The following is a 26909-nucleotide window of genomic DNA, read 5'->3' as shown; positions in this document are numbered from 1 at the left end:
TCATCCAATCCACCCGCAACCACTTCACATGTGTTTTTTGAAATTTTCTTCTAAATTGCAAACTACTCTTTTTCTTGCATCTTCTGTCCGTGATTTTGACTGCTTTTGTTGCCCAATGTTTCCCAAATAGTTCAATAACATTAAACCAATACTCTGCTTTGCTTATATATAAAATGGTTGCTTCTTTTAAACAAAACCATATATTGGACTATTTTTAGTACAAGTTTCACAAACTCCTATTCACATATGGTTAAATCACCAAGGAGTTGCCCCAAATTTTATAATCACAAATTACAAAAGTAAAGAAAAGAATGGACAAAACTATGATCTATATTTTAAGCTATTTGCCCTTTATTGTTGATTGTGCAAACTGCAAAAACTGCAAATACCGAGGAAGTGTGCCACATCATTTTTTAGTAAAGACAGGGCACACTTGTACGGAAGGCAGCGGCATCGCAAGCAAAGAATATGGCACGGGTATAAGGTAGACTCATATCTAAATTCCTAGTCTTAGGTTAGAATAGGTTGTTTTGTGTTTGTTTTTATTTTCTCTAAATTCGTTTGTTTTTATTTTCTCTAAATTTCAGTATTTTGTATTCAAACACGTAAGACTATGACTATTGTTTTTAAGCATTTTTTGAAATTTATGTTCAAAGTAAGAGTTATATTTTCGCATTATAGAGGAGCATTTGTACCCTGCTTAATAATTAAATTATGATGTTAATTAGCTTTGAAGAAGACAATACATCAAACAAAATATTATTTGAACCCATTAACTTTACCTTTTCCGTTACACAATTCTAAAATCTTACCATTGACGAGTAAATTTGATCAAATTCATTAAACGTCTTGTTTTGATTTTCACATTTTATCTTAATGTGATCCCATCAATTTTGATAATGCCATTAAATTAATATTTGGCACATCTAACGTTGCCTTAGCCCATATATTATGTTCTTAATTGCTATCAAGCATGTTAGGGAGAAAACTAGGGTTTTATTATGAAAAGGAAGAGAATCTATATATATAAGAAAAATTGAATTATATATAGATTTTAACAAGTATAATTAAACTTACTTCTATTTATTTGAGTATAGGTTATGATAAAGATTTATAAATAAATAAGTATATATATATATATATATATATATATATATATATATAGAGATTTATCTAACCCTTCTATTTTAAACTTTCTTGGTAATGACCAAAATTATTTAGACTTTTTTAATTGACAAGTTACAAAGCAATATACATTCAATATTAAAGTTGGGAAACAAAATTAAAATTTTTTAAAATAAAAAGGTATTTACCTATATATATATATATATATATATATATATATATATATATATATATATATATATATATATATTTGAAATCTAATTTCCTAAATAGGAATTTAGTAAACCATGTTATTGGAGGGTTTTAAATATTTGTTATAAAATTTATTTAAAAAATTGAGTAAAAAGAAGAGTGGCACGAAATCATGGTTTAGCTCACATCATTAACTAATAAATTCATTATTGAGTTAGCTTCCGATAATATTATTATTTATTTTATTAAATTTCATCCCAATAACTTCCACTCTTATGAACGGTTAAACAGATGTTGGGTATAACTTACAACAACATTTGGAAGCAGAGAAAGGGGAGATGTTGGGTATAACTTACAACAACATTTGGAAGCAGAGAAAGGGGAGATGTTGGGTATAACTTACAACAACATTTGGAAGCAGAGAAAGGGGAGATGTTGGGTATAACTTACAACAACATTTGGAAGCAGAGAAAGGGGAGAAGGGGCGAGCGGGAACTGAAATTGGCGCGCTGGGCTATGTCTGTGCTGTGCTATGTCTGTGCTGTGCTGTTGTTGTTATGGCGGTTTGCAGTAAACCAGGAAGAAGAGGTTCCAATGTTTCCATCTCCTTCAACCCCTTTTCTCATTTATTCCTCTACTTTTCTTCTGCTCTTCTCATCTTCAACCTCCACCCTCTTTCCACAATCATCTACTCCCTTTTTCTTTTCTTCTTTTTTTCTCTCTTAGCTTGTGTGGAGAAAGTAAGCAATGGGAAAGGAGCCGCTTCAAGTTCTAAATGCACTTGATGTTGCCAAAACACAATGGTACCATTTCACGGCTATCATCATTGCTGGAATGGGATTCTTCACTGATGCATATGATCTTTTCTGCATATCCCTTGTCACCAAGTTACTTGGACGCATTTACTATCATGTTCATGCCTCACCAAAGCCTGGCACATTGCCTCCCAACGTTGCTGCTGCGGTTAATGGTGTCGCATTTTGTGGAACGCTATCAGGGCAACTCTTCTTTGGCTGGCTGGGTGACAAAATGGGGCGAAAGCGAGTTTATGGCATCACTCTAATGATGATGGTTATATGCTCCATAGGCTCAGGCCTTTCCTTCGGCCACAATTCACAATCTGTCATCACTACTCTCTGCTTTTTCCGATTCTGGCTCGGCTTCGTCATCGGTGGCGACTACCCTCTTTCTGCAACCATCATGTCTGAATACTCTAATAAAAAGACTCGCGGTGCATTCATCGCTGCAGTGTTTGCTATGCAGGGGTTTGGAATTTTGGGCGGAGGCATATTTTCCATTATTATCTCTTTGGCATTTAAGGCCAAGTTTGATGCTCCCCCTTATGCCGTTGATCCAATTGCCTCCACTGTGCCCCAAGCGGATTACGTTTGGAGGATTATTGTGATGGCTGGGGCTTTTCCAGCTGCTCTTACTTACTACTGGAGGACCAAAATGCCCGAAACTGCACGCTACACAGCTCTTGTAGCCAAAAATACAACTCAGGCTGCATCAGACATGTCAAAAGTTCTGCACATGGACATTGAGGTAGAAGCGCAACAACCTACTCAGCTGACACCAAATGCAAACGCATATGGCTTGTTCTCAAAAGAGTTTCTTCGTCGCCATGGAACTCACTTACTTGGAACTACAACTACTTGGTTCTTGCTTGACATTGCCTTCTACAGTCAGAACTTGTTCCAGAAAGATATATTCAGTGCAATTGGATGGATTCCTCCAGCTGCCACCATGAATGCTATTGAAGAAGTTTACAAAATATCAAGGGCTCAAACACTCATTGCTCTCTGCAGTACTGTCCCAGGCTACTGGTTCACAGTGGCTTTCATTGACAAGATGGGAAGATTTGCGATTCAACTTATGGGATTCTTCTTCATGACAGTCTTCATGTTTGCTCTAGCCATTCCATACCATCACTGGACTCTGAAGGACCAACATATTGGTTTCGTCATCCTCTATTCGTTAACGTTCTTCTTTGCAAATTTCGGACCGAACGCAACAACCTTTGTTGTCCCAGCTGAAGTATTTCCAGCACGATTTCGTTCTACTTGCCATGGTATATCATCCGCGTCTGGAAAACTTGGAGCTATGGTGGGTGCATTTGGTTTTCTATATTTGGCTCAAAACCAGGACAAGAGCTAAACTGATGCAGGATATCCTCCTGGCATTGGAGTTCAGAACTCGCTTCTGTTGTTGGGTGGACTTAACTTCTTGGGAATCCTGTTTACTTTTCTGGTGCCTGAAGCGAAAGGAAAATCGTTGGAAGAGATGTCGGGCGAGAACGAAGATGGAACCATTCAAGAATTGGTGAGCCGGGCATGTACCAATTAGACAGTCAGTCTTCTCATATGTTTAAAGATTCTACTTATGGGATGGGATTCTCTTAAGAATAAAGTTACATTTCTGTGTGATTTATGTATCTTTGCAGACAGGTAGCGCGGGCCTTTATGAAAAATTGTGTTCAAAGGAAGATCATTCCAAACTCCTTGTTAACTTTTGAGAATTAAAAAAAAAAAAGACAGGAAATAAATGCTTCTTTTTCATATGTTGGCTTGGAAAATTGTTTTTGGTCGATGCCATTGATGATGAGCTGAAACTCAGTTCATGAAAGACAATACACAAAGCATGCAATGATCCATTGGGCATTGTGTTCTTCATTTCACATCATAAAAGGCAAAGTGATTTTTGCATGCTATCTGGAGGTTGGATGTGGAAAGAAAGTTGCATTTGGTAAGAAATACAGGCAATGGGGCCTCTTCGGATCTTAACAAATTTGTTAGCCTCTCGTGCTCTGCTGCTCACGCCTGAGCTTTTAACTACTTCCCTCATCATCCCTTGCTTCTCCCTTTTAAAGCTACCTACCAAGCTCTCCAGTCTAGAAGTGACAGATTTTTTAAGATTTAAAATGTTTATAGAGTTTTCTTTTTTATATAACCAATAAATTATATAAGCATTTTCTTTTAATTTTGAATATTTATTTAACTTTGAAATTACTCTGCTTTTCTTTTCTTCCTCTTTAGGAAAGAAGTCGGTGCAAGAAACCCCGCGCCCTTGCGTTCTTCTCATCTGTTTCTCCCGCGTCCACCTCTCCAATTTCCTTCGACTTTCAGTCCCATGAGTAACCATGGCTTTTCAGAAGATCGAACTAACCCAATTATATTCGATTCTTCTATGGTTTACTGTGTACGCGATAACGTACTGCTCTTCGGAATCGTCGACGTGCTTGATGGTGTACAAGGAAGGCGGCGCTCCCGCGGTATTTCAATCCCCGAAATGTTCTCTCTGGAAGCTCTCTGACTACACTTTTCAATCTCCCAACGCCCCCCATTGTCAAATTGCAATGCATCAGGGTCGACGAAAGTATCAGGAGGATCGCACTCTCTGTGCTCTAGATATTCGAATTCCCTTCCCAAGTACCGCTCTCTCTTCCTTGTTCGCTTCTCTGATTTGTGAATATGCATGTTCCAAATGGACGTGGGAGCTCTGTTGCAATCAACGTCTATTTGTTTAAGATTCCAGAAACCATGGAATTAGGAGCTTTGTGCATGTCCTAAACTTAGTCTATTTGTCAAAGGGATGCGTTTTCTTTATATTTGGGGAAGCCCATGCTTGGACGGTAATTTAGTGATGTTATTTCCATAGAAATGTTACTCACTTTTACGAATAGGTCTCAAGGTTTCTCTTCCAGATTGCGTGTTAAATATTCCTAATGATAATTAAACAGTGTGAAATTTAATCTTCAGCTCCTTTCTTAGAATGATTAGCAGCAATCAGTTCCTTAGTGTAAGCAAGTTGCGGTTTCTTTTTTCTTCTGTTTTGGAGTCTGATATCTTTAATGTTTGTAGGTAGAACAGGTATTATGGAGGTCCCTGTGGGAATCATAGCAGTTTTTGATGGTCATAATGGAGCTGAAGCTAGTGAGATGGCTTCAAAGATATTGTTGGAGTATTTTGTGGTGCATACTTATTTTCTTCTTGATGCCACTTATTCTGGAATTTTCAAGAGACCCATTAACTCATTTTCAAATGAGAAGGAACATGGTACCAAGTTTAATGAGTACAATTGGAATGAGGAAATTAGTAACCGTGATCGGGAACTTGGAAGGTGCTTCTGCTCACAGCTTTAAATGTTTTCCATATATCGTATATCTGTAGCTATGGATTTAGAATCATTATTATTGCTACTATTATTATCATCTTGTGTTTCATCTGGAGACAAATCCATTTTCCAATAAAAGAAAAAATGTTAATTGACAAAAAGTTTTTATCAAAGAGGACCAATTAGAACCTTTAAATTTTCTCCTGTCCACAAACCTTTCTTTTCAGTTCCTTTTTCTGAAGAGATCTCATTGTTGCATTCTAGCCTCAACTCCCAACGCAAGGACTTCACACCGTTCATCAATTTAATTCTTCCCTCCCTCATAAATGATACAGATCTCTGCAAAGAGCCAGAGCTATCTCTACTTGATTAATCTTTTATGCAGCAGCATTGACTTCTACTAGATTGCAGCTCATGGCTTGAGCTGCAATGCCATACGTCACATATTTACACATGTACATATGTATGCATGTTTTGTGGATGGAGAGGGTTGTTAATATAAGAGGAGAGAAAATTAACTTAAAGGGCATCAGTTATGTTTATTATCTCAGTACAAGAATCTTTTATTCATTTGTGTTCAAGGTTTTATCCTTTTCCAGGCGTAAATACCTACTTCCAGCAGATTTTGCTGATGACTACCATTTGGAAATTTTGAAAGAAGCACTGTTGAGAGCTATACAAGACATTGATAAAACGTTTTCCAAGGTAAGTTGCATTTGATGTCTCTTTAATTTGTGTTAGAGTTGTTGCATTGGATGCTGACATAATCTATTGAATTATGAAGGAAGCACATAAAAATAATCTGGTTTCGGGTTCTACTGCTACTGTTATATTATTGGCAGATGCACAAATTTTGGTTGCAAACATTGGTGACTCGAAGACTTTTTTGTGCTCTGAAAAATTTCAGTCACCTGCTGAGGCTAAAGGTCAGAAGGAAAGCTCTTGAGATTAGATTGTATTAAATATGTGCCATCCATGTGCATCTCCATGTGCATTGGACTGGTCTTCTTTTCAGATCGAACCATGAAACTGAACTAAACTCTGTATAATCTGGTTTCCAACTTTTATTCTTCTTACTTCTTCTTAAGTCAGTTGTCTAGAAACTAATAATTTGGTTTTGTTTGGTTCATGCGTATGCTTTTCTTTCCTTTTAATATGAACTATTTTGGTTCCCATAACATATTTCGTTTTGGTTTCCAAAACCACAAATGCGTACCCTGGATGCATAGGTTCTTTGACTCTCTTGTCACTGTTGTTGAGGGTTTCCAGCCTGCAATATTTATTATATAGTATTACTGAAATATAGAATTGAAACTTGTTTTCAATACATTTAAAGACGAAAGACAAATTGACCTAACCAATTAACTATAGTCTGGTTTGGTTTGTTGTAGTAGTGTGGTTTGGTAATCTAGTGACAGGAGACCCTCCACATATCTCCACATGATCTACTTTGGACATAAACCCTCATGTCTTCGCTTTGGTTTCATCCAAAAGGCATTCCATAGATTTGTTGATTAACAAAATTTATTACCATGGTTTAGGTTAGAAAATACCAACCTTTTCTGATTGAATGTTGAAAAAGTTGAGTCCCATTTAAGCTAAGTTTTGAAAAACTTCAGCTACAAGTTCATTAGTTGAGTACTTTTTATGGTTATCATATTTTAAATGATCGGTCCATTATCTTAACAATCTTCTTTCTCTCTCTTCCACTGACCCTTAGGCTCTCCTTTTAAACTCTTGTCTGTGATCCAAAAAGAACTATCTTCTTTCTCATGTCAATGAAATCGTTGAATTGCAGCTACCTTTTTACGGTTATACAAGCAAAAAAGATATAGTGGTGCCTCACGTGCAAGGGGCTATGGAAATTCTAAACCAGACTCATTTGATGGGCTGACACATTTTTATGCCAAAGAATTGACTAGGGATCACCATCCTGATAGAGAGGATGAAAGATCTAGGGTGGAGATTGCTGGGGGTCACGTTGTTGATTGGGGTGGTGTACCTCGAGTAAATGGTCAGTTGGCTATAAGCAGAGCAATTGGTGATGTGTCTTTTAAAAGGTAAAATCTAAAATCATAATAACTATCCTGCTTTGAGGGAGCGTTTCACTTTAGTTTACCATAGATTTTGTACTTGATGCAAACATATCTATGAATCTGGGCAATGTAATATTAATAACTATGGGGAATCTATAATCATCAATATTCCTACTGAGTAACTTATTTACTTTATTCAATTATCAGCTATGGAGTTATATCTGCACCAGAAGTGACTGACTGGCAACCTTTGTCTACCAACGATAGCTATTTGGTGGTTTCATCTGATGGCATTTTTGAGAAGTTGAGCTCACAAGATGTTTGTGACTTGTTGTGGGAAATACACAATGATCGTATGTCAATTTCCGAGCATTCTCCTTCATGCTCATACTCATTGGCGGAATGCATCGTTAGTACGGCCTTTGAAAGAGGCAGTATGGATAACATGGCTGCTATTGTGGTTCCTTTAAGATCTGCTATTTCTTCTCAGAGGTTTCAGGAGGGGAGGTTTGTTGTGCAGAGGGACTCAAGTTTTCCCATATCTGGAATAGAAAAGCTTATTAAAGAGCACTCAGGTAAATTTTTTGGACCGTTAAAATTATAATGTGTACGTGGATATATGACTTACAGATGAAAGGAATCTCAGCTCATAGAATCTCCGTTTTTTGTAACTTTGAAATTATTTTATACATTTTTATATATTTTTGAACAAGAAATTGATCTTTTCATTGAAAACATGAACAAAGACTAATGTTCATAAGATATAACTCCAAGTTGAACTTTCTTATGAAGTTGAATATTCTTTTAGGTTTGTACTTTAGGTACTTACATGGAAGATGATAATCTAGTTATTTTTGTGATTATTTATATGCTTCAAATTCATTTTTCTTTTATTTCGCTTATCAGCCAATAGCTTCTCTTCCAATGCTGTGCAATTGGAGCATTCTCATCCAGTCATGTCCAAGTTCAAGAGACTATTAGTAAGGCTTAAAGAAAAAAGTTTATTTGATATGTTTTCCTTTCTTAAAGATATGTCATTTTAAAAACTAATGTAATAATTTTACTTTAAATGGCTATTGTTTTAGTTCAAAAGATGGAGGAATGGCAGATTTTGATGGGGGAGAAAAAAAAAAAATCTTTCTTTTTCCTTCGAAATAATTGATTTTAATGCTAGAAGTAATCGTTTGGAACAATTTCTTTTTTCACATTTAGCACGGACATCAAATTCATGGTCGACAATTTAGTGGGCAGTCTTATGGTCATATCATTTCTTCTTCTTTGCAGTTTATATGCGAATGTTTCCTTTTGGTTGAATATTTGAGTTGCCTTCACGTCCATGCAATTTTTTCTTCTTGATCTGTTGATAGATTGATTCCATCCTCAGTGAGGAGGTCCTTTGCACCTTTTAGTTAGGTATTTATGAATGAAATTCTGTTATGATGAAATGAGCTTTTCCTTTATTTACCAGTGGCAAAATTGATTTTTTCAGGAGGTATTAGACTTTCCAGTCATCTCTCTCCTTTCTTTTTCTGCAGTATTTATAGCCCTGTTCACTGAAAAAACTTCTTCCTTCAAGTGTGTCAAGGTTACTGTATGCATTGTTTATGATTCCGTTTTGTTAAAATCTGGTTTATGGTCGGTGACATGGTCTAGGTTGAAGGAAGACACAATAAGCTGGGATGTTTTTATCTGTCTGAGAATCTGGATGAATACAAGGATTATGTGTTGAGGACTCAAACTGATGAAGAAGAATATTTATGTGATCTACCCCACGCTCTTCCAGAGTCCCTCAATCAGCCATATGGTAAATGAAGTTTTTAATTCTTGTTTAGTGTTGTTTTCAGGCTGACGACCAGATTCCATAAGTTTGCATGTTCTGGAAACTTCTTAGTCAGGGAAGGGATGAAGTCCTCTGTTGTAGATTATGAACCATTTTCTTTCTTCAACTTTAGTGCCAATACATCTTACGTTCTCTAATCTATTATTGGTCAACTACATATTTGAGCTGAAACGTATGAGCACCGTACAGTAGAGAAGAGTGTTTTGATTATAATGCTTAAGAAACTGGCACACAATAGCTCGTTTGTATTTGTTTCTCTTCCCTTTATATTTCTCCCCGCCCTCCTTTTTTTTTTTGTCTCATGATCGCTGGTCTGTCTAATGATTTTGAAAATGACACATGATATTTTTGGTTGGAAAGGAAGTGGCAATTTTTCTCAGAACGTTTCTAATTTTTCCTTTTTGGTATTTAAATAGATCGTTTCTTTTTTGGTTTTTCTCCTTTGGCTTGTTGTGGGAATTTTCTTTCCTCTTCATGAGTGTTTTTCCAATTCTATTCAGACATTCTTAGTTTTCTCCATGCTGTACTGTAGCTTTCTCCACTCTTCTTCTTCTTCTTCTTCTTCTTCTTCTTCTTCTTGCATGTTTCTTTCCTTCTATCTTGAAACTCTTTTAAGTTTTCTCCATTCTGTACTGTAGTTTTCTCCACTCTTCCTTTTCTTCTTGTAGCCTGTCACTCTTTAAGTTTTCTCCATCGTATACTATAGGTGGATCTTTAAATGTGTACAATGACCAAAGCTTGTGCTTTCATCTTGGAGCTAAAGATCAGTGCTTTCATCCTGAAGGCTTTGCTAGTTTTATTGGTTTGCTTGAATCAATTCCTTTCCACGATCCTGGTTCAGATTATCAACTATTTGAGCATCCACCACCTATATTGAGGTAGGATAATTTTTCTGGTATTTTTTTGTTTGTTTATTTCTTTTTGATGGAAGAAAAATAGTTATGTTGGTAAGTTAAAGATGATTGTAAAAAACTCAAAAGGATAAGGATTTCTCGTAGGAAAAGAATTATAAGAAGTTACCCCATCTAGAACTAATTGAGGCAATTAAAAATCTAAAATCTAAAAATTTACACTTCAAAACCAGCAATGAAAAATAATTTTATATTAACGTCATCATAATTTCTAGTTTGTCTTTAAACCTATGGTAAAAAATGTTTAGTAGCAATTACATTTACATGACATCAAGATAGCATCAGTGATGGACCGCTGCCCATAGTTGCTTTAGAATTACTAAAACAATATTGAATGGAGGATTAGGATAAATGAGTGGAAAGGGAGTGCTTCATTTCTAAAGATTTTTGTATTGGAGTATTTTTTTTTGCATTTAGTGGGTCGATTTTTTTTGTGGACTTTTTTTTTTTCTTTTCTTTTCTTTTTGGTATGTTTTGTATATTCTTTCATTTTTTTTTTCTTGAAAGCTTGGTTTCTTACATCTTGATGCAAATTCTAGTAAATTTAGAGTCATTTTTTGAATCCTGTTAGTCCGCTGTTGGATATCTCATCTCCCCCTCTTTTGATAATGAAATGTCCATTTCGTGTGTATATATACGGATCCAGTACTTGAGCAGGTTTATCTAATACTACCTATATGTCTATACGGGCCTCCATCAAATGCTTGCTACCTACATGGGCCCTCATAATAGCCCTTTCACGCTTACTCCTTCCTATCGCTCCCTTCTACCCTTTCTCGTCCATACACATTTATAATCAGGGTTTATCACAATCCTTTTTTGTGGGGGATAGGAAATGTGAAAATATATTGATAAAAAAGGCTCATTACAAAAAAGGGAGTGAGCTATCCCCACCAACCGACTTGGATTACATAAAAGAGGCCTAGTTGGCAGTGATATTCACAAGATTGTAGTAACGTAACTCATTAGATAAAGTCTACCAAGTAGAGGCAAGGACAGTCACTAAGTCCCACCCATGAAGTTGGTCGCCAAACCCTAGAAATCTCTTTGTTTCCTCTCAAATCCAAGCCTCCATTAGGCCGTAGATACCATTGATCCCATCCCTTAAACTGAGGCCTGCCACTTGAAAGGAGAACCACCCAGTTGCTGGAGACTGCATCCTTGCAACCGATTTGGGACACCAACTCAAACCAAAAGTATGCAGAAGCTTGGCCCGCCTGCATTAGTAACTTTGCAAAGAAAGAACAAATGGTGATGATTTTCAGATTGGGTTAACACAAACGCACAGCTGGGGGAAATCAGGAAACTGTGAAGCAATTTTTAGAGCTTATCACAAGTTTTTAGTGTTTCCTGAAATCCCATCCTATTATTGGGAGTAAGGGAGCTAACTACGAGTGTTTATAATTCCTTCTTGGGTGAGTATTCCACCATTGTGCTTCCATGGACCAAACTTGCTGGACCTACAGATTGGAGGGACAAACATAATCTCTGTTTAAGATTGTGATATATTTGACCTTGCAAATATCAGGCTTAAACAGAGCTTTTATGTACTACACTGCAAGGAGGACTGAAAACCTTAGCAGAAAAGAAAATTGGTTTGGCTTGAAGTGAGGAGTTGGTTTTGAGCTAGTTTCTAAGCAGGGTAATAGCATTCTTGATGACGAAAGAGTTAGAGAAGAAATCTTGGGAACTGAATCATCAGTTCTCAATTCAGCAGACTGTCTTCAAAAGAGTGTGCCATATGTCCTTCTCTCCTTTCTCCTTCTTGGTGCTTAATGTGCAAGACTACTTCAGAATTTCAGTGTCATTTGTCTGGCTGTTGTTCTTTCGCAAAAAACAAAACAATATTGGAATTTAATTTTGGAGTGCTTCGGTTGGAATATGGTTACTCGGGGGACATCCATAGGGAGACAATAAGACATTGTGGATTGCTTTCAACCCTTCTTTTTTTTGGTCTCTTTGGTATGAAAGGAACAAGAGAATCTTCAAGGACAAACATTCATCATTTGATGGTTTTATGCATTTGGTTTTATTCAATGCTCCTTATTGGTTAAATGTTCACACCCTTTTAACAGTTGTAGTCTTTCTTCTTAAATTTATAATAGGATCCTATATACTGCATTTACGCATGTTAAACTTACATGGGAAATTTTTGCATAATTTATATTTTCCAGAGAACACACACAATGAGCACACACGTGTATATATTTAACTGTAGACACTTCAAGATTTTAATCCTATTCCTTGTTGATATTTGTTTATAGTACAATCAATAAACTCTCCCTTGTGGTCTTTAGGTATGCGTTAAAGAAAAGGTTTGGTCAGGGTTCCTATGGCGAAGTATGGCTGGCTTTTCATGGGAACTGCCAGGAAGCTTTTACTCCAGTAGGAGAGAATATTTATGATTCGTGCAACTCATCTTTTGGAGATGCCAATGCCAGAAACGGTAGATACTCTTCAAATAGTTCTCAAGCCTATGCTCTGGAGGATAACGTGTTCATCATGAAACGTGTAATGGTAATTCTTTTAGGTGCTGTGATTTTCACTTATTCACTTAAGATCCCATGATGGTTCTTTTCACCCACATTAGTCTCTAAAACGTGACCTGTGGGATGTGTTTTACTTCAATCAATTACTTTCACCTGCATCATTAGCATGACAATCGATACTACCTTGGGTTAATCTAAACTAAATGCAATAAAAAAGTTTTTAAGAGAATTATGAAATTATTTAATTCTGGGAAAATTGAAAAAGCCACTCATGAAGCATGATGATTGTAACAATTGCACTCCTAAACTTTCCAGTGTGAAAAACAAATCCTCAAACTTTGAAGAGTGAAAAAATTGGACCCTTAAACTTTGAATGGTAAAATCAAACCCTCAATCTATCATAAATGTTGAAATTGGGGCAAAAATCTTTTACATCTTAAACGGAACCTTCCTCAAATGTGTGTCAAATGAATTAATATTGAAGTCCTAGAATAAGTAAAGATATGACTACTCAAGGTGTGCTGTAGTGATGTTAGTTCTTAGTTATAACTGATCATTCATGTGGAAAGTATCTTATGTATTCAAAGGAAATCTATTTTGGAAGGTTAATTGTAGTATAAGTGTTATATATAGTGCGGAAGTTGTCTATCAATAAATGCATGTTGCAAAAATTGTTACTTGCATGATGAGTTAATGTTCATGAACAGGTTGAAAGAGGTGCTGGAGTCTATTTGAGTGGCTTACGGGAGAAATATTTTGGTGAAATATTTTTGAATGCTTCTACGCGACTTGAAGATGTGTTATCGACTGGAACATCAAACTTTGTCTTTGAAAAGTCACCATGGGGATCTAAAGACTTATTGGTAAAGGATGAATCCCTGAGTTATAAATTAGGGGAAACTAGGCAGTTTAAAAATGCTTTCCCGAATCAGTTTGGACCAAAGAGTGTTATGTATGAAGAAGGTTTAAACCATATTGTGAGATTTGTAGAATCTTTTGAATCCCGGTCTAACGAAATATGGCTTGTATTTCATTACGAAGGCATATCCCTCTCAAAGCTCATATATTCCATTGAAGATGCCGATGAGGAAAAAGTTGAACAAAAAAACCATGTTCAAATTTTACAACCTTCCAAGTGGTGGCATTGGTTGAAAACAACAGAAGCAGGACAAGAGGAAATGAAAAGTTTGATACGTCAGCTGGTATGTTCCTGACAATTAATATATTGTTTTTACTGGTCTTCATTCATCCAACTAAATTATTTCTCCTCTCAAATATCTTAGTAGCATTAATATATAAATTTCTTGTTAAATACTTTTTTTTAACAGAGAATTTCATTGATATATAAAATTTACCAATAGGGGCTCTGCAAATGAATGGTCAGACAAAACGATTCTGACTCGGATATTGTGGATGGACACCGATCCATGTAAGAGCATCCGTGCTTCATTTGAGAGCAAGTATTGTCGTCCTAATATGGATGTAGATAGCAGGAAGTGTCTTCAGAGTCCTGGTAATTGTAAAAGTTCCAATTTCAGGGAACTCATAAAAGTTATTCAAAAACCATATGACTAACATGAATACAACTTTTTTCTTGAGGAAGTAAGTCAGTGTAGGGCACTTGTCTGGCATAGATAATTACGTAGCAGAGTGCTAAAGCTATACTCACTGAAATCTCACACAGATCATATCTTCATCTCTATGGTGAGCTTGCAACGAAAATTCAATCAGTCCAATATGATCAACCCAGAACTTCGAACGTACAACATGGCTTCTTCTATTGGTTGCAAACTTTGTCAAGAGGATGCCTTTCAGGCTTGGATGGACCAATCGTGCCTGGATGTGTTGCCACGGTCATAACTAGCTCAGTTTAAATCACTGTATTTGCAGATGGGTGAATCAGATAAAATGGTATCCTGTATTTTGGTGGTCGTTGGTTTCATGCTCTGTAATTATGGTAGGAAGTAGGTGCTAACCATTATTGCAGAAAGGCAGTTCAATAAAAGTTAAGGTGGAAGGGAAATAATCATAGAATGTCTGGAGCATGCAATTCAATGAGAAATAACAAATGTAAAAATTCTTCCAAGGAGTTGGAGAGACCTCGAGCTCTTGAATCCTTCTATTTCTTTCACTCCGATCTCCTGAAAAGGAATCTGAACTTTCAAAGCACTTGTACTAAGTCTGGAAATGTGAGCCCAAGGGCTACGGTTGCTTAGAGTTCCTTATTGCATCAGTTTCTACCAAGATTGTTGGAAACAGTTGAGAGTATCGTTTATGGTAGCCACATTTGATATACCTAAAGCACCAGGTTCTCAGGGAGGTATTCCACCTAATTAATGAGATGACTTCCTCCAGTTTTTCCTGTCAGAGCGTTGCCAACATCTTTAGTCACTCTTACAGGAGCCCTTTAAACTGGTAGGAAATTTAAGTTGGCAGCTAAAGTGAGCATTCCACATCTAGAAATATGAACTTCACTCTGGCCTCCATTTAGTCATTTTGTATTGCTTTTCCCCTAGTATTAACCATATGGTGTACTTTGTAGATTGCCACTGCCACAACCTCTTCTCTAGCGGCATTGATGCACACTGTCATCAATTTATGATGATTAACTTTAAGAACTGAAGCATGGCTAAGAATTTTGGTCATTTTTAATACCCTTTGAAACTTCAAGGGGGTCAATGAAATCAACGAAGTGTTGGTGATTAATGCCTCCGGTATTAAGTCTCCTTGAAGCTAAGTTCTTCCCTGCGGTTTTCCTTTAAATAGAAAAGAGGAGGTAGAGGCAGGGCACCTTAATCCATTTTCTCAATTTCCCTCCAAAAGTTTTCCTCTATTCAAGAATGGCATGAAGAAAAATCACAATCTACTTTAGAAATACCTATTTTAGTATAATATTGGTGTTTTTTTTTCCTTGGACTTGTTTTTCTGGTGTTAGCCCTTTATCCTTGTCAGTTTTGGCAAGAAATACATGTATCTGAGACGTTTATTTGAATTTTTTTCAGTTGATGGCTCTCAAGTCCTGTCATGACCGCAATATCACTCACAGGGATATAAAACCTGGTAAGGGAAACTGGCTATCCGATCAACTGTTTAGAGCAATATTTTGGCTTATATTCTCTTCTTACGTTTTTCTCATTGCATTTATCAGCCAAATTTCTTGTTTGTTTTTGGGTGAAATCTTTACTTTATAATGGTTAAGTTACCCATCAATCCAAAAACTTGTTGAGCATATGGATTATGGTAAATTTAATGATATCAATACTTTAACACTCCCCCTCACTTGAGAGTTTGAAGATTTTTAGAAGGCCCAACAAGTGAGAATCAATATTAATTGGGGAGGAAATGAAATTAGAGCGGGTTAAACTTAGAACTTCATACTTGTTACTATGTTAAAGCACCAATCAACCCAAAATTTCAAGTGAAGAGTTTTACCAAGTGAGTCCAAGCACTAGCTAAATAGAAATGGATTCCCTCAAAAGTATAAGACCTAGATGATAATTATAGAACCTCGAGGTAAGGATGTCCACAATGAGTTAGAAATCTAACCATCTCCCAAATTACTTCCTGGGACCTCTCCACCACTCTAAAAGTTCTACTATTAACTACTTTTTGTTCTGTCCTTTGTTGCCTACGAAGGTGGTTAAGGAAAGCACTGAAAAGAACGAACTTTGTTTCTGTCAGGAAAGTGTGATTCCTGTGGAGATCTATTTATATAGAAATCATGTTCCTTTTCCAGAGGAAAAAAATTTGTATCGGCATTAATGATTAATGAATTTATAAAAAAAATTCAATCTAACAGTGAGGACCCTTTACTTGGACACTTTTTAAATAAATATAAATTAAAATAATTAAGTGACCAAATGGACGCAGGTTAGATATTTAGGCACCAACATGTGTTGATTTTGTATTCTTTTTAAACTTTAATTGCATTATTGGGAATTCCAATTCCATTTGACAATTTTAATATCCCTGAAAGTGAACTTTTCCCTTTTAACTTGAACGTTTTCTCTTTTTTGTTCCTCTCTATAGTTTGTAATATTAGTTCTTTACCTTGTTTTTTTACCCTTTTAGCATTCTTTTCTGTGTTTTTTTGTTCTATTTTACACTTAACTTTGTTTAGTTTTTTTTAGATAGGAGTGCATATGAACTGAAATTCTTCGGCTAACTCATTAATTTTTATATTGAAGAGAACATGGTGATATGCTTTGAAGATCAGGCTACTGGAAAATGCTTGAATGGAAGTCGAAGGGGGGATGAGAACTTCTCTACTAAAATGTATCTTAAATTTTTTTGATTATTGTCATTATAATTATAATTATTCTGTTGTTTTATTGACATTGTCTTCTGCTTCATGATACTTCTATGAATGTGGGGCGAAATTTGCATTGTAGTTTCTGATGATGTCTGGTAGTTGCATTATGTTACTAGCTACCTTGGATTTCTCTTAAGTTTTTGTTCTCTTGGCAGTTTACTATATGTTTCCAGTTTCTTTTGTTTTTTCTGAGTCCAATGCTCTATTGTTGGTCTTAGTCTCCGATACTCTATTTCTACTTCTTATTAAGGTAGATATTCATATTTTCTTAACGCATTTTGCTTTCCATTTATATAATTTCTTTTTACTTGGATATCCTATGGTTTAGCTGACATGGGCACTTAACCAATTCTTCAGGCGCATTATTGACTTTGGTAGTGCTATTGATGAATTCACAGTCAAGCATCTATATGGGTCTGCTGGGCCTTCCAGGTATCTCATTCCCCCTTTGAGATATTAGTATTGCTTAAAATTTCTAATGAGGTTCTACCTGTATGTTCTTCATTTTTCAATGTTTAGGTGTTTGTACTGTCTATTCTTAACTAATATTTGCTTTCTAGAGTGGAACAAACTTATGATTACACACCTCCTGAAGCCTTGCTTAATTCAAGTTGGTATCAGGAGATGTCAAGTGCAACTTTGAAGTAAGTTGTGTTTCATCTGATTGCAATTAATATTTCTTATTCTTTGTTCGCATATGAAACAACTGAATATAAATATTACTTTTGAAATTACGTTTTCCTTCTCTTGTTATTATAATGATTTTGATGCTGTTAGACTAACTATGGCCGAACATAAGGTTAGTAGGGAACTTGCAAGCTTATGCAAATCTGTTGATCTAAAGTTGAATAATAGAATTTCAGAGGTAAACATCCCTTTTGATTAAGCTGGTGTAGAAGGAAAAAGGTGCTAAAGAAAGAGAGGTTCTTTCTATGGTGTCTTGCTTATAGAAGTTCAAGTACCTAGGATAAAGGGCTGAAAAGAAACCCTTATCTGACCCTCTTCCCCCAGTTTATAGAGGAAACTTTAGACACTCATTATTTATTAGTTTGCGTCTGAGTGTTGCCCCTTTACTTTGTGAAAGTTGGGATTGTAGTGTCCTCTGAAGGATATTATGGACTGGGCTCTAGAGATCCTCTCTGGGGTGGTTTTTTGCAAGCTACGGTCTTATGATTATGAAGATGTGCTATCAGAGCTCTGTTGTGATATACTGTTAGTACAGTCAGAAACAAAGATTCCGAAATCATGAGCAGCATCTTGGAATGTACAAGATCATTATTTTTGTTTGATTAGTTCATAATAGTAATAAGAACAATAATTAAAAAAAAAAAAAAAAACTATGGACTGTACAAAGAGGGTTTATGCTAAGAAATTAGATCATCCTTTTTGTTTGAATAGTTTGGCTCCTTGCAATTAACCTTCGGTATCTGATTGAAGTAGGATGGAAGACAATAGGAGGATTTCTAGCCATCTAGGGTTTTTGATATGACCTTAGTGATTTATCCTTTGTAGGGGGTAATAGAGGATCTTGACCATATTCTTGAGAGTTTCTAGTTCGCATATTTGGTTTGGAGATGTTTATTCCATACGTTTGGTATTTTTTGGGTTCAGTCCAAAGAGTATAGTTTCATGCTGGAGTTTCTTCTTCACTTGTCCTTCCGTGATAAGGGTCTCTCTCTCTCTCTCTCTCTCTCTCTCTCTTTTTTTTTTTTTTTTTTTTTTTTTGTGGCTGGTTGGTGTTTGTGATATTATGTGAGAGAGAAACCAAATGATTTTAAGGGGATTGAGAGATCGTGGGAGGAGGTTTTGTCTCTAGTGAGGATTCATGTTTCTCTTTGAGGATCAGTGCGCACATGCTTGTGTAATTATCCTTGGCTATCTGTTTGTATGACCTGTACATTCTTTCATTTTATCTCATTGTTTCAAGTTAAAAAAAAAAAGAAGAAAAAAATGCTTTGTTTAATATTGATGTAGCTATTAAAATCATTTCTACAATTCTTCTTTTAGCAAAAAAAAAAAAAAAAAAAAAAAAAGAAAACAACAGAAACAGTTTTAACGTGAAGTAAATCAATGTTTAGTAAAGATCAATTTGGAACCTAAAAAAAGCTGATTATAGTGTTTAGTCAAATAATGCTGAATTGTTGTGATTTATCCCAATACTAAAATTGATATAATTTTAAATTTTGCTTATATTTTTTTAGAAAAATTGTTTAAAATTTTATCTGCATTCAATTTATGTTTAAATTTTGTTTACTCTGAATTGTTTGTTAAAATATTAGATAGAAGAATAATCATAATGAAGTGTGTTAAGATAAATTTTATTGTAGTTGTTGGATTATGCTCATATTAATTGGTGAGAAAGTAGGGTTTTAGAAATAAGATTAACCGGAGAAAACCTAGACGACAGTATATAAGTGGTCAATCTTATTTTTTTTAAGAACAAAATTAGAATGTTCAAATTGGTTTGGAACAGATGTTTGATTCGCTGGAAATCCATTTATAAAATGACGGTGAATAGATTTAGCAAGGGAACGTGTCTGGCTTGTGGCTAGTATCTCTGGATAACTTTTCTTTTGTTAGGCTTTTATTTCTCTTGATGGAAAAAACAAGTTAATTATTCCCATTTCATGTTATCAGGTATGACATGTGGAGCGTTGGTGTAGTGATGCTAGAATTGATCTTAGGATCACCTAATGTTTTTCAGGTAGGTGATTTAACCCGAGTTCTTTTGGACCAGCATCTTGAGGGTTGGAATGAAGGCTTAAAGCAGCTAGCATACAAGTAAGTTCATTCTAGACGAAGTTCAGTGATCTTGTTGTCAGTTATAGTTTTTATTTTATAAATTAGCTGCGGATATGGTTTATTTCACCAATAATGATGTTTTCCCAGTGTTCCTTTCTGAGGTGGCCTACTTTTAAAATTCTGAAGCCTCAAATAGGACCATTATGCAGTCTCAAAATTTCTCTGCATACAAACAGCAGATATCTGGTTTCCCAGAACTGCATCACAGAATTAGACGGTTGTTTGTAGGATCAAAAGTTTTGACGTGCATAATGAAAACTGGGACTTGGTTTTTTTAAAGCCAGATCTTCCAAGTTGGTTTATCGTATGTGATCCCAAGGTTTTGAAAAAGTTAGATTTAGTCCCTATGCTTTAAAATTTGAAAATTAGTACCGTTGGATAAAATCCTCATAAACCATCCTTATGGTAGGGACTATTTAGAAGAGTCTATCTAGTCATACGGACTATTTATTAGGTTTTATCAAACCGTTAGGACGATTTTTAACTTTTGAAATCATGAGAACTAAGTTACATGTTTATTCCTTGTAACTTCAAATTTGTGTCTAATAGGTCATTGAACCTTTAATTTTATGTTCTACAGGTCCCTAATAATAGATCTCTTAACTACTGATTTCAATTTTAACTTTTAATAGATTCTTGATCTTTCAATTTTATGCATGATAAATTTGACATGTTTTAAAATTCACGGATTTTTGTATATAGAAGTGAAAGGTTCGCCCTATTAGATACAAAATTCAATTTTATGTCTAATAGATTGGCTAATTTTAGAAAATGTTGAATATGTCAGGGATGAATTATAAGACAAATTTGAAAGTTCAAAGATCTATTAAATATTTTGAAATCGAGAGACCTTTTTAGACGTAAAATTGAAAGTTTAGGGACCTATTTAATACATTTAAAAGTTTAGACCTATTAGAACAAAATTGTTAAAGCTTAGAGATCTATTTGACACTCCAGTGTAGAGACTTATTAGACAAAAATATGAATGTTTGAGGATTAAACTTATAATTTAAAATGTCTTTTGCATTTTTGTGCATCTTTCCTCTTTAGTTTTATTGCTTGCAACGATCACTTTATTGATGAAATATTAAAAGAAAAAAATTGTCGCAAGTCTAAATTAGGTTGCTGCTTTTTTTTTTTTATAATCAATTTTCAGAGAATTACATGTCTAGAGAAAGGTTAACTAAATGGATAATCTAAATAAATTCCTAGAGATTAGGTAAATCTAAATAATAATGTCTAGATACTAGTAACTAAATAACTAAATCTAAATAATGGGATTACACAAATATCTTTCTACAAAAGTTAGTGTAACCTATCAACTTAATCTTTTTAACTTGGTTAGTGGTAATTTAACATGGTATTAGAGTAGGAGGGTCACAATAAATCTTTTGTAATACTCCCTTTTTTGTCATTCTCGTTATCCAAGATTGGAGGCCTTTCTTGAATACTCCTTCCCCTTAGGTCCTTTTAACTTTTCCGGAGGGAACACCATGATAATCATATTGTAGGGTTAGATATTTCATTTTATGATGTGGAGTTTGTACAAATTTCTAATCCTAAGCTTAAGCATCTAGTTGCTTTCAGTTTCTACTCAAGTCTCATTCTTTTAGACTGAGTAACTTTCTTGTAATGAGGGATGGGACTCCTTTCGGTGAACTTGTATTTTTGTTTGCCCTTATACATTCTTTCATATTTCTCTATGAAATCCCAGTTTCTTACATAAATTTTTTTTATTACTTTTAGATCCCTCTGACTTAAAAGTTCCACAATAGTTCACTGTTGACCATTACCTCCCTCTGATTTATGTTCTCAATGATTTTCTGTAGACTGGTATCTCGTAGTCTTTGTTTGATTTGCGGATGAATTTTCCTTTTTTTACCCTTCTTTGGTTTGAGCTTTTTCCAGCTTTAGCAATTTTCATGTCAGGTATAGGTCCCATGATTATGTGAAGATCAAATCCTTCCATTTTGCACTGCTTATCTTGCTTTAAGATTGTTTTTTCCTTCACCAACTATTTTTCTAAATATTTTCTCTATTAAAGTTCCACTAAATAAAGTAGCGAGGCCAGGCAACATAATAATCAACTTTTTTTCAAATGAAATACCAGCTTTCATATCTGATTAATGAAATACAAAGCATGGACCAGTCAAAGAAAAGCTCAAAACAGAAAAGTCCACAGAGATATAAGAATGGCAGTCTATTCTCATATTTCTCATTGGGATTTTTTCCCCACGTTTATACCACCTTACCAGCATTGGTTATTGCGTACTTATGATATTTATTTGCTTAATTTTGGTTTTTTTTCTGTCACCTGTTGGATAGGGAATCTTTGGATGTGTCTGCACTTCTCTCTCTTCTGGAAGATGCCCATCCTCGCTTCATGTGTATAGATATTCATTTTTTTTCTATAGATATTCATTCTTCTCGTTGTGGTAGGTGAAAATTTCTAAGAAGGTTAATTTTTTTTTTCTTGGTAGTCTTACCTGGGAGAGTCAACACTATTAGAGTGCATTAGGAACACTTCCCTCTTGTTAGGGCCATATTGGCGAATTCTTTGTAGGGGGTGTTCGAGACTTTGGGTCATATCCTTTGGAGATGGATTTTGCTCTCTTGATGTGGAACTTATTTATGGAGGCATTTGGTGTGTGCATGACTCAAAATGCTCCCAGATTTTTATTTTCCCTATTTTATGTATCATTTGACTAGAAAGGAACGGGAAGATTTTTAGAGGGTTGGAGAGGTCGTGAAAAAAGATGTCGGCTCTTGCCTAGTGTAATCCCTCTTTGAGTGTCTGTCTGAAGTTTTTTTCAACTATCCTATCAGCTTTGTTATTTTTTATTGGAGCTGTTCTTCTATGGCGTTAGGTCTTTAGGTCTTTAGGTGTTGGTTCGACTCTGTTTTTGAGTGGTGTTTTATGTCTCTTTTGTGTTATTTCTTTATTCTCTTTCGGTAAGAAAAAAGATTCTCATATTTCTTTCTAGTAAGATATTGTAGAGAGTAGCAAAGAAAAATTTCTTCCAAAAAGCCACCTCTTGCATTACAAAAAATGTTCAAGTATAACATATTCTGACAACCTCTACTTAAGTAGATTTTTATTGATTTGAAACTGTGTTGTGATACGACACATAAACCTTTCAGATGCTTAATGAAAAATCCACACAACAGTCGACCATTTAGGTAAATTCCAAACAATAAACACGAAGTACAAGCTAAATGAACTGTATTCAATAATAAAATCTCCAACCATGGTCGACCACTTAGGTAAAGCCCAAACAACAAACACAAAACACAAGCTAAGTTAAAAGTACACGATAATGAAATCTCCAACCATGGCCAATGTAAGCATGACCTAACATTACTCAAAGCTGTCATCTCTGCAGACATGCATTAGGCTTTAACCATTGAGACTCTTTGGACAAAGTCTGGCAAATCCTCCCTAAAACAACCAAAGAGACATGTGATCGTTCGAGGCCTTTTGAGGTTCTTACTTATACTTCAAGGATCCTTTCCACTTTTAAGCAATGTGGAATTCAGCCTGTTTTCCTTGTTGAATAATAACCATCAGATGCTCAACTGAAAACTAAACTAGCAACCTTGTAGTTATCAGTTGTGTGCTTTCCTTTGAAGAGAAGAAAGTAAAGGACTTCTTACAATAGCGCTAGAGAGTTGTTTAACATGTGGGGCTTAATTGTTCATATTTAGTTATTTATTTATATTTGTAGAAACCAATGAATTTATTATAAAAAAGTCAAGATAAGCTTGGGATTATAATTATTCTTTAAGTTGAAGAAAGCTAAAATGATTTGTTGTGAGGGAAAAGAAAGAAAAAGAAGTGTTCCATCCATTCTTCTTGAGTAGTTTATTTACTATGTTTCTACTAATAAAACAAAGACAGGAACACATTTGAAAGATGCAGCAAATTATATACTTATATAGACATATTTAATTTTGTGGTGCAGGCTTAGGTCGTTCATGGAGTTGTGCATTTTAATTCCTGGGAGTCCCTCAAAAAGTTATAAAAAAAATGTTCATGTTAGTTATATGCAACCTTTCTTTCTAAATTTCTATTTGGTTGTATATCGACATGTTCCTTTTCCTCATTCCAATTACTTGCATAGTTTCTAGACAACTTTGTTGTCTTATGCGTTGGGGTTTAACTAGTATTATGCTTATTAGTTAATTGGGTTTAACTAGTATTGTGCATGTTAGTTAATTTATGAGTAGTAACATGGGATAGTAGTAGGAGTTTGTTGGAGGGGATTGGTAATGGCTAGTGGTTGTATGCAAGGAAAGAGAGCAATGTGTGAGATACTATATTCTGTTCGATGCTGTCTGGAATAGAAATATAACATTTCTCAACGAGTGCCTTTGGCGATTTAGGGAAGAACGTCATATCTTTTGTGGTGGAGAGGGTTCTTTTAGTAGTTGTGATATTCATGATTTTGGAAGGTTTTCAATGGTTGCTGTGTTATATTAGTTCTTGGAGCAGTGGTTCTCCTTTCCCAAGTGTCTTCCTTTTTTCCTTATTTCTCTGCCTTTTCTTGTTGATTTAGCATTTCAGTTATTTTAACCAGTAATTTATGTCGTTACATTTGCTTTTAATATGGTAGTTTACATGGAAGGGGAGAAACAAATACGAAATATACTTTAAACATAGTCGCTTTGTAATCTTTTTGCTTGAGTGACATGTTCTTTACATGCTTACACAGTTGCTATCATCGTTTTGATTTTTTGTTTGCTTTGGACGAGGCACAGTTGAGACATTTAAAAGCATATAAGTACATGCACTCATACCTAATTAAGTTCTTTCGAATTTACTTTGCTGTGCATGTCGGTTCTTTAAATGAACTATTTATCCTGTGTAAACAGTTTGATATTTATTGACACTGATAAGATATCAATGCGTCCATATCAATGTTACTTCTTGTGTGCATCCACATTTGAAATTTTACTTCGATGTCCACAATGCTGCTATATATGCTGTAGATATTTGGTTGACACTAAGGTATTATCATCTATGATGATCTAGCAAGGAGGTTCACCAGCATCCTGGAAATGCTCTGAAGAAGTTTTTGCCCACCAAATAAAGAGTAGAGATCCTCTTAAACTAGGGTCAGTTCATTATTATTATTTTATTGTATTTCTCTTCCTTTTCCTGCATGATATTCTGGTTTAGTGCATATTCTTTTATAAACAAACTACTCCTAATGCTTCTTTTTCCAATATGTATCTTAGTATCTATGTTTCAAAAGTCACCCTTATTTTATTATCTATATTCTTTGACAATTTGAAAGTTTACTTTGACATGTTAGGAGGCGTCATATGAGCACACAATTCACTCTTGTTGTAGGGATTATATCACATATTTCTTCAAATGTCTTGTGTGAAAATGAAGTGCGATATTCAAAGAAAAGATGAGATGATAAACAGGGATAAATGTTGAGAAGAATAAAATTTGGGTGGCTGATGCGTACTTTGAAACATGATAACAATATGTTGAATTCTTTATTTGAGCTGCATATGCATTTTACACCAACAGGTCAGATTTGAGACAGTGTGGGACACGTCTTTTTTAAGTGGGTTTAACAGGTTGGCTTTCAGCCATCAAGGAACTTGTATAATGTAACCAAGGGGTTAATGTGACAAATACTATCGTAATTCTAGATTTCCTACTAATGTCCTTCTCATCATAAGTGGTTTTTACTGTGGCACCAGGTTTCCAAATGTTTGGGCTCTACGGTTGGTCCGCAACCTACTACAATGGAATCCAGTGAGTTTTTAGTGTGGAAGTACGAATGTTTCATTTTTATTCAATTGATATTGGAAGCACCCATCTTGCATGCGGTGGTAAAAATTGGATCGAGAAAAAAAAAAATTATCTTGGAAGTTAAAATAAGACTTTTAGCAATCTTTGTCTGTAAATATATGACGTGGAAAAGTGATTGTTGTGGTGTATGCTATCTACTTTGCAATTACGCATGCTTATATTTTCAGGAATTGTATTTGCAAACACAACTACAAGTCCTCGATGTTTTTATCGTTAAGACTTGTCCTAAAGCATTTAATAAGACATGCATGTGTAAATCTAGAATTTTGTGTTCCAACCAACGAATTTGGGTTGCCATTAATAGGTAAAGTAAGTTGCTATATGCTTCTGTGCTAGACTTCCTCCGGCTTTTTCTACGTGTATTCGCCCAACAATTTCATCAGTGTAGTGTATGTATTGACGAATAATTCGCTCATTTTGAAAGAAATGTGGGCTAGATAGTGCTCTTACTAAATAGTTTCTTCTTTTTGTTTCATAATGCGTTATCAGACGGCTTAAGCAGTTTAACTGAAATGTTTTGAATGCGTATGAACTGCAGGAGGACCGTTTAAATGTCGATGATGCTCTGCGACATCCTTATTTCCTCCCTTTTCCTAAATGAGTATGAGTTTGCAGATTGACAAATGTTATACAGAGATTAGTTATTTTCACCAAAAGTAAAGGTACCACTTTTTCAACAATCTTAATAAAGAGTGAATAGTCTCCTACATTTTACCTAATTTTCTTTTACATGTTTGCAGGTTATGTTGCTGACAATCGAAAATGCTCATGCATCAAATATCAGAAGCTTGATTGATGCACTTTTTTACGTCAAGCGAGAGCTCTCATATTGATGCTTTCTCGATCAAGATTCGAGATGTTTCGGTGACAGTAATACTATCATATTTTTGCAAAGGTTGTAATTGAACAGTACCCATATATCAAATGAGTATTGAACCATAAAACTGGGTTGAGTTTGGGATCTCTACGACACCTTTTTAGTGATAGGGATGGGAGATTTTAATTTTTGACCCGACAAAGATAATAAAAGAAATTACAAATTAGAAGTAAATGACTAATATTGTGTGTTTATTTATGTGCTTTTTTTTAGCAGTAAGAAAAACAAGTGAAAAAAAGTGAACTGAAAATAAAAACCAAATTTTAATTGCTAAATAACCGATGAGCAGGTGGCTTCATGAGACTTTTTAAGATGCGTGGGATATTTGATATGCAAGCTTGAGTCATAGTTTCTGAAGTACTTGTCATTATATATCTGAGCA

General features: G+C 35.0%; 1 protein-coding gene and 1 pseudogene across 9 annotated transcripts; both read left to right on the top strand.

Moving 5' to 3' along the window:
• The first annotated feature begins 2045 nt into the window (after nucleotides 1–2045).
• LOC111786778 (inorganic phosphate transporter 1-4-like) lies at nucleotides 2046–3875 on the top strand (annotated as a pseudogene). Its single transcript, XR_015421197.1, has 2 exons — nucleotides 2046–3639; nucleotides 3761–3875. The product of XR_015421197.1 is annotated as an inorganic phosphate transporter 1-4-like (transcript).
• A 226-nt stretch (nucleotides 3876–4101) lies between these two features.
• On the top strand, nucleotides 4102–26701 carry LOC111795867 (putative protein phosphatase 2C 51). Of its 8 annotated transcripts, none has more exons than XM_023678480.2 (21): nucleotides 4103–4745; nucleotides 5178–5436; nucleotides 6030–6135; nucleotides 6215–6356; nucleotides 7229–7490; nucleotides 7674–8041; nucleotides 8373–8446; nucleotides 9120–9270; nucleotides 10013–10184; nucleotides 12515–12728; nucleotides 13414–13908; nucleotides 15709–15766; nucleotides 16894–16981; nucleotides 17376–17450; nucleotides 17579–17662; nucleotides 19656–19799; nucleotides 23783–23855; nucleotides 24853–24935; nucleotides 25539–25593; nucleotides 26189–26312; nucleotides 26391–26701. In XM_023678480.2, exons 1-20 carry the CDS (start codon nucleotides 4457–4459, stop codon nucleotides 26249–26251), a joined length of 3255 nt encoding a protein of 1084 aa, XP_023534248.2. In that variant the 5' UTR covers nucleotides 4103–4456; the 3' UTR covers nucleotides 26252–26312; nucleotides 26391–26701. The 8 variants fall into 8 exon arrangements, with proteins under 8 accessions (XP_023534251.2, XP_086980389.1, XP_086980388.1 ...); XM_023678479.2 differs by having other exon boundaries at nucleotides 4106–4745; nucleotides 12515–12734; XM_023678482.2 differs by lacking the exons at nucleotides 23783–23855; nucleotides 26391–26701 and having other exon boundaries at nucleotides 4105–4745; nucleotides 12515–12734; nucleotides 26189–26298.
• The last annotated feature ends 208 nt before the right edge of the window (nucleotides 26702–26909 follow it).

This window comes from Cucurbita pepo, chromosome 5 (genome assembly GCF_057944985.1).
Source record: "Cucurbita pepo subsp. pepo isolate OVF chromosome 5, ASM5794498v1, whole genome shotgun sequence".
Classification (NCBI taxonomy): domain Eukaryota; kingdom Viridiplantae; phylum Streptophyta; class Magnoliopsida; order Cucurbitales; family Cucurbitaceae; genus Cucurbita; species Cucurbita pepo.
This window is presented reverse-complemented; position numbering and strand designations above follow the sequence as displayed.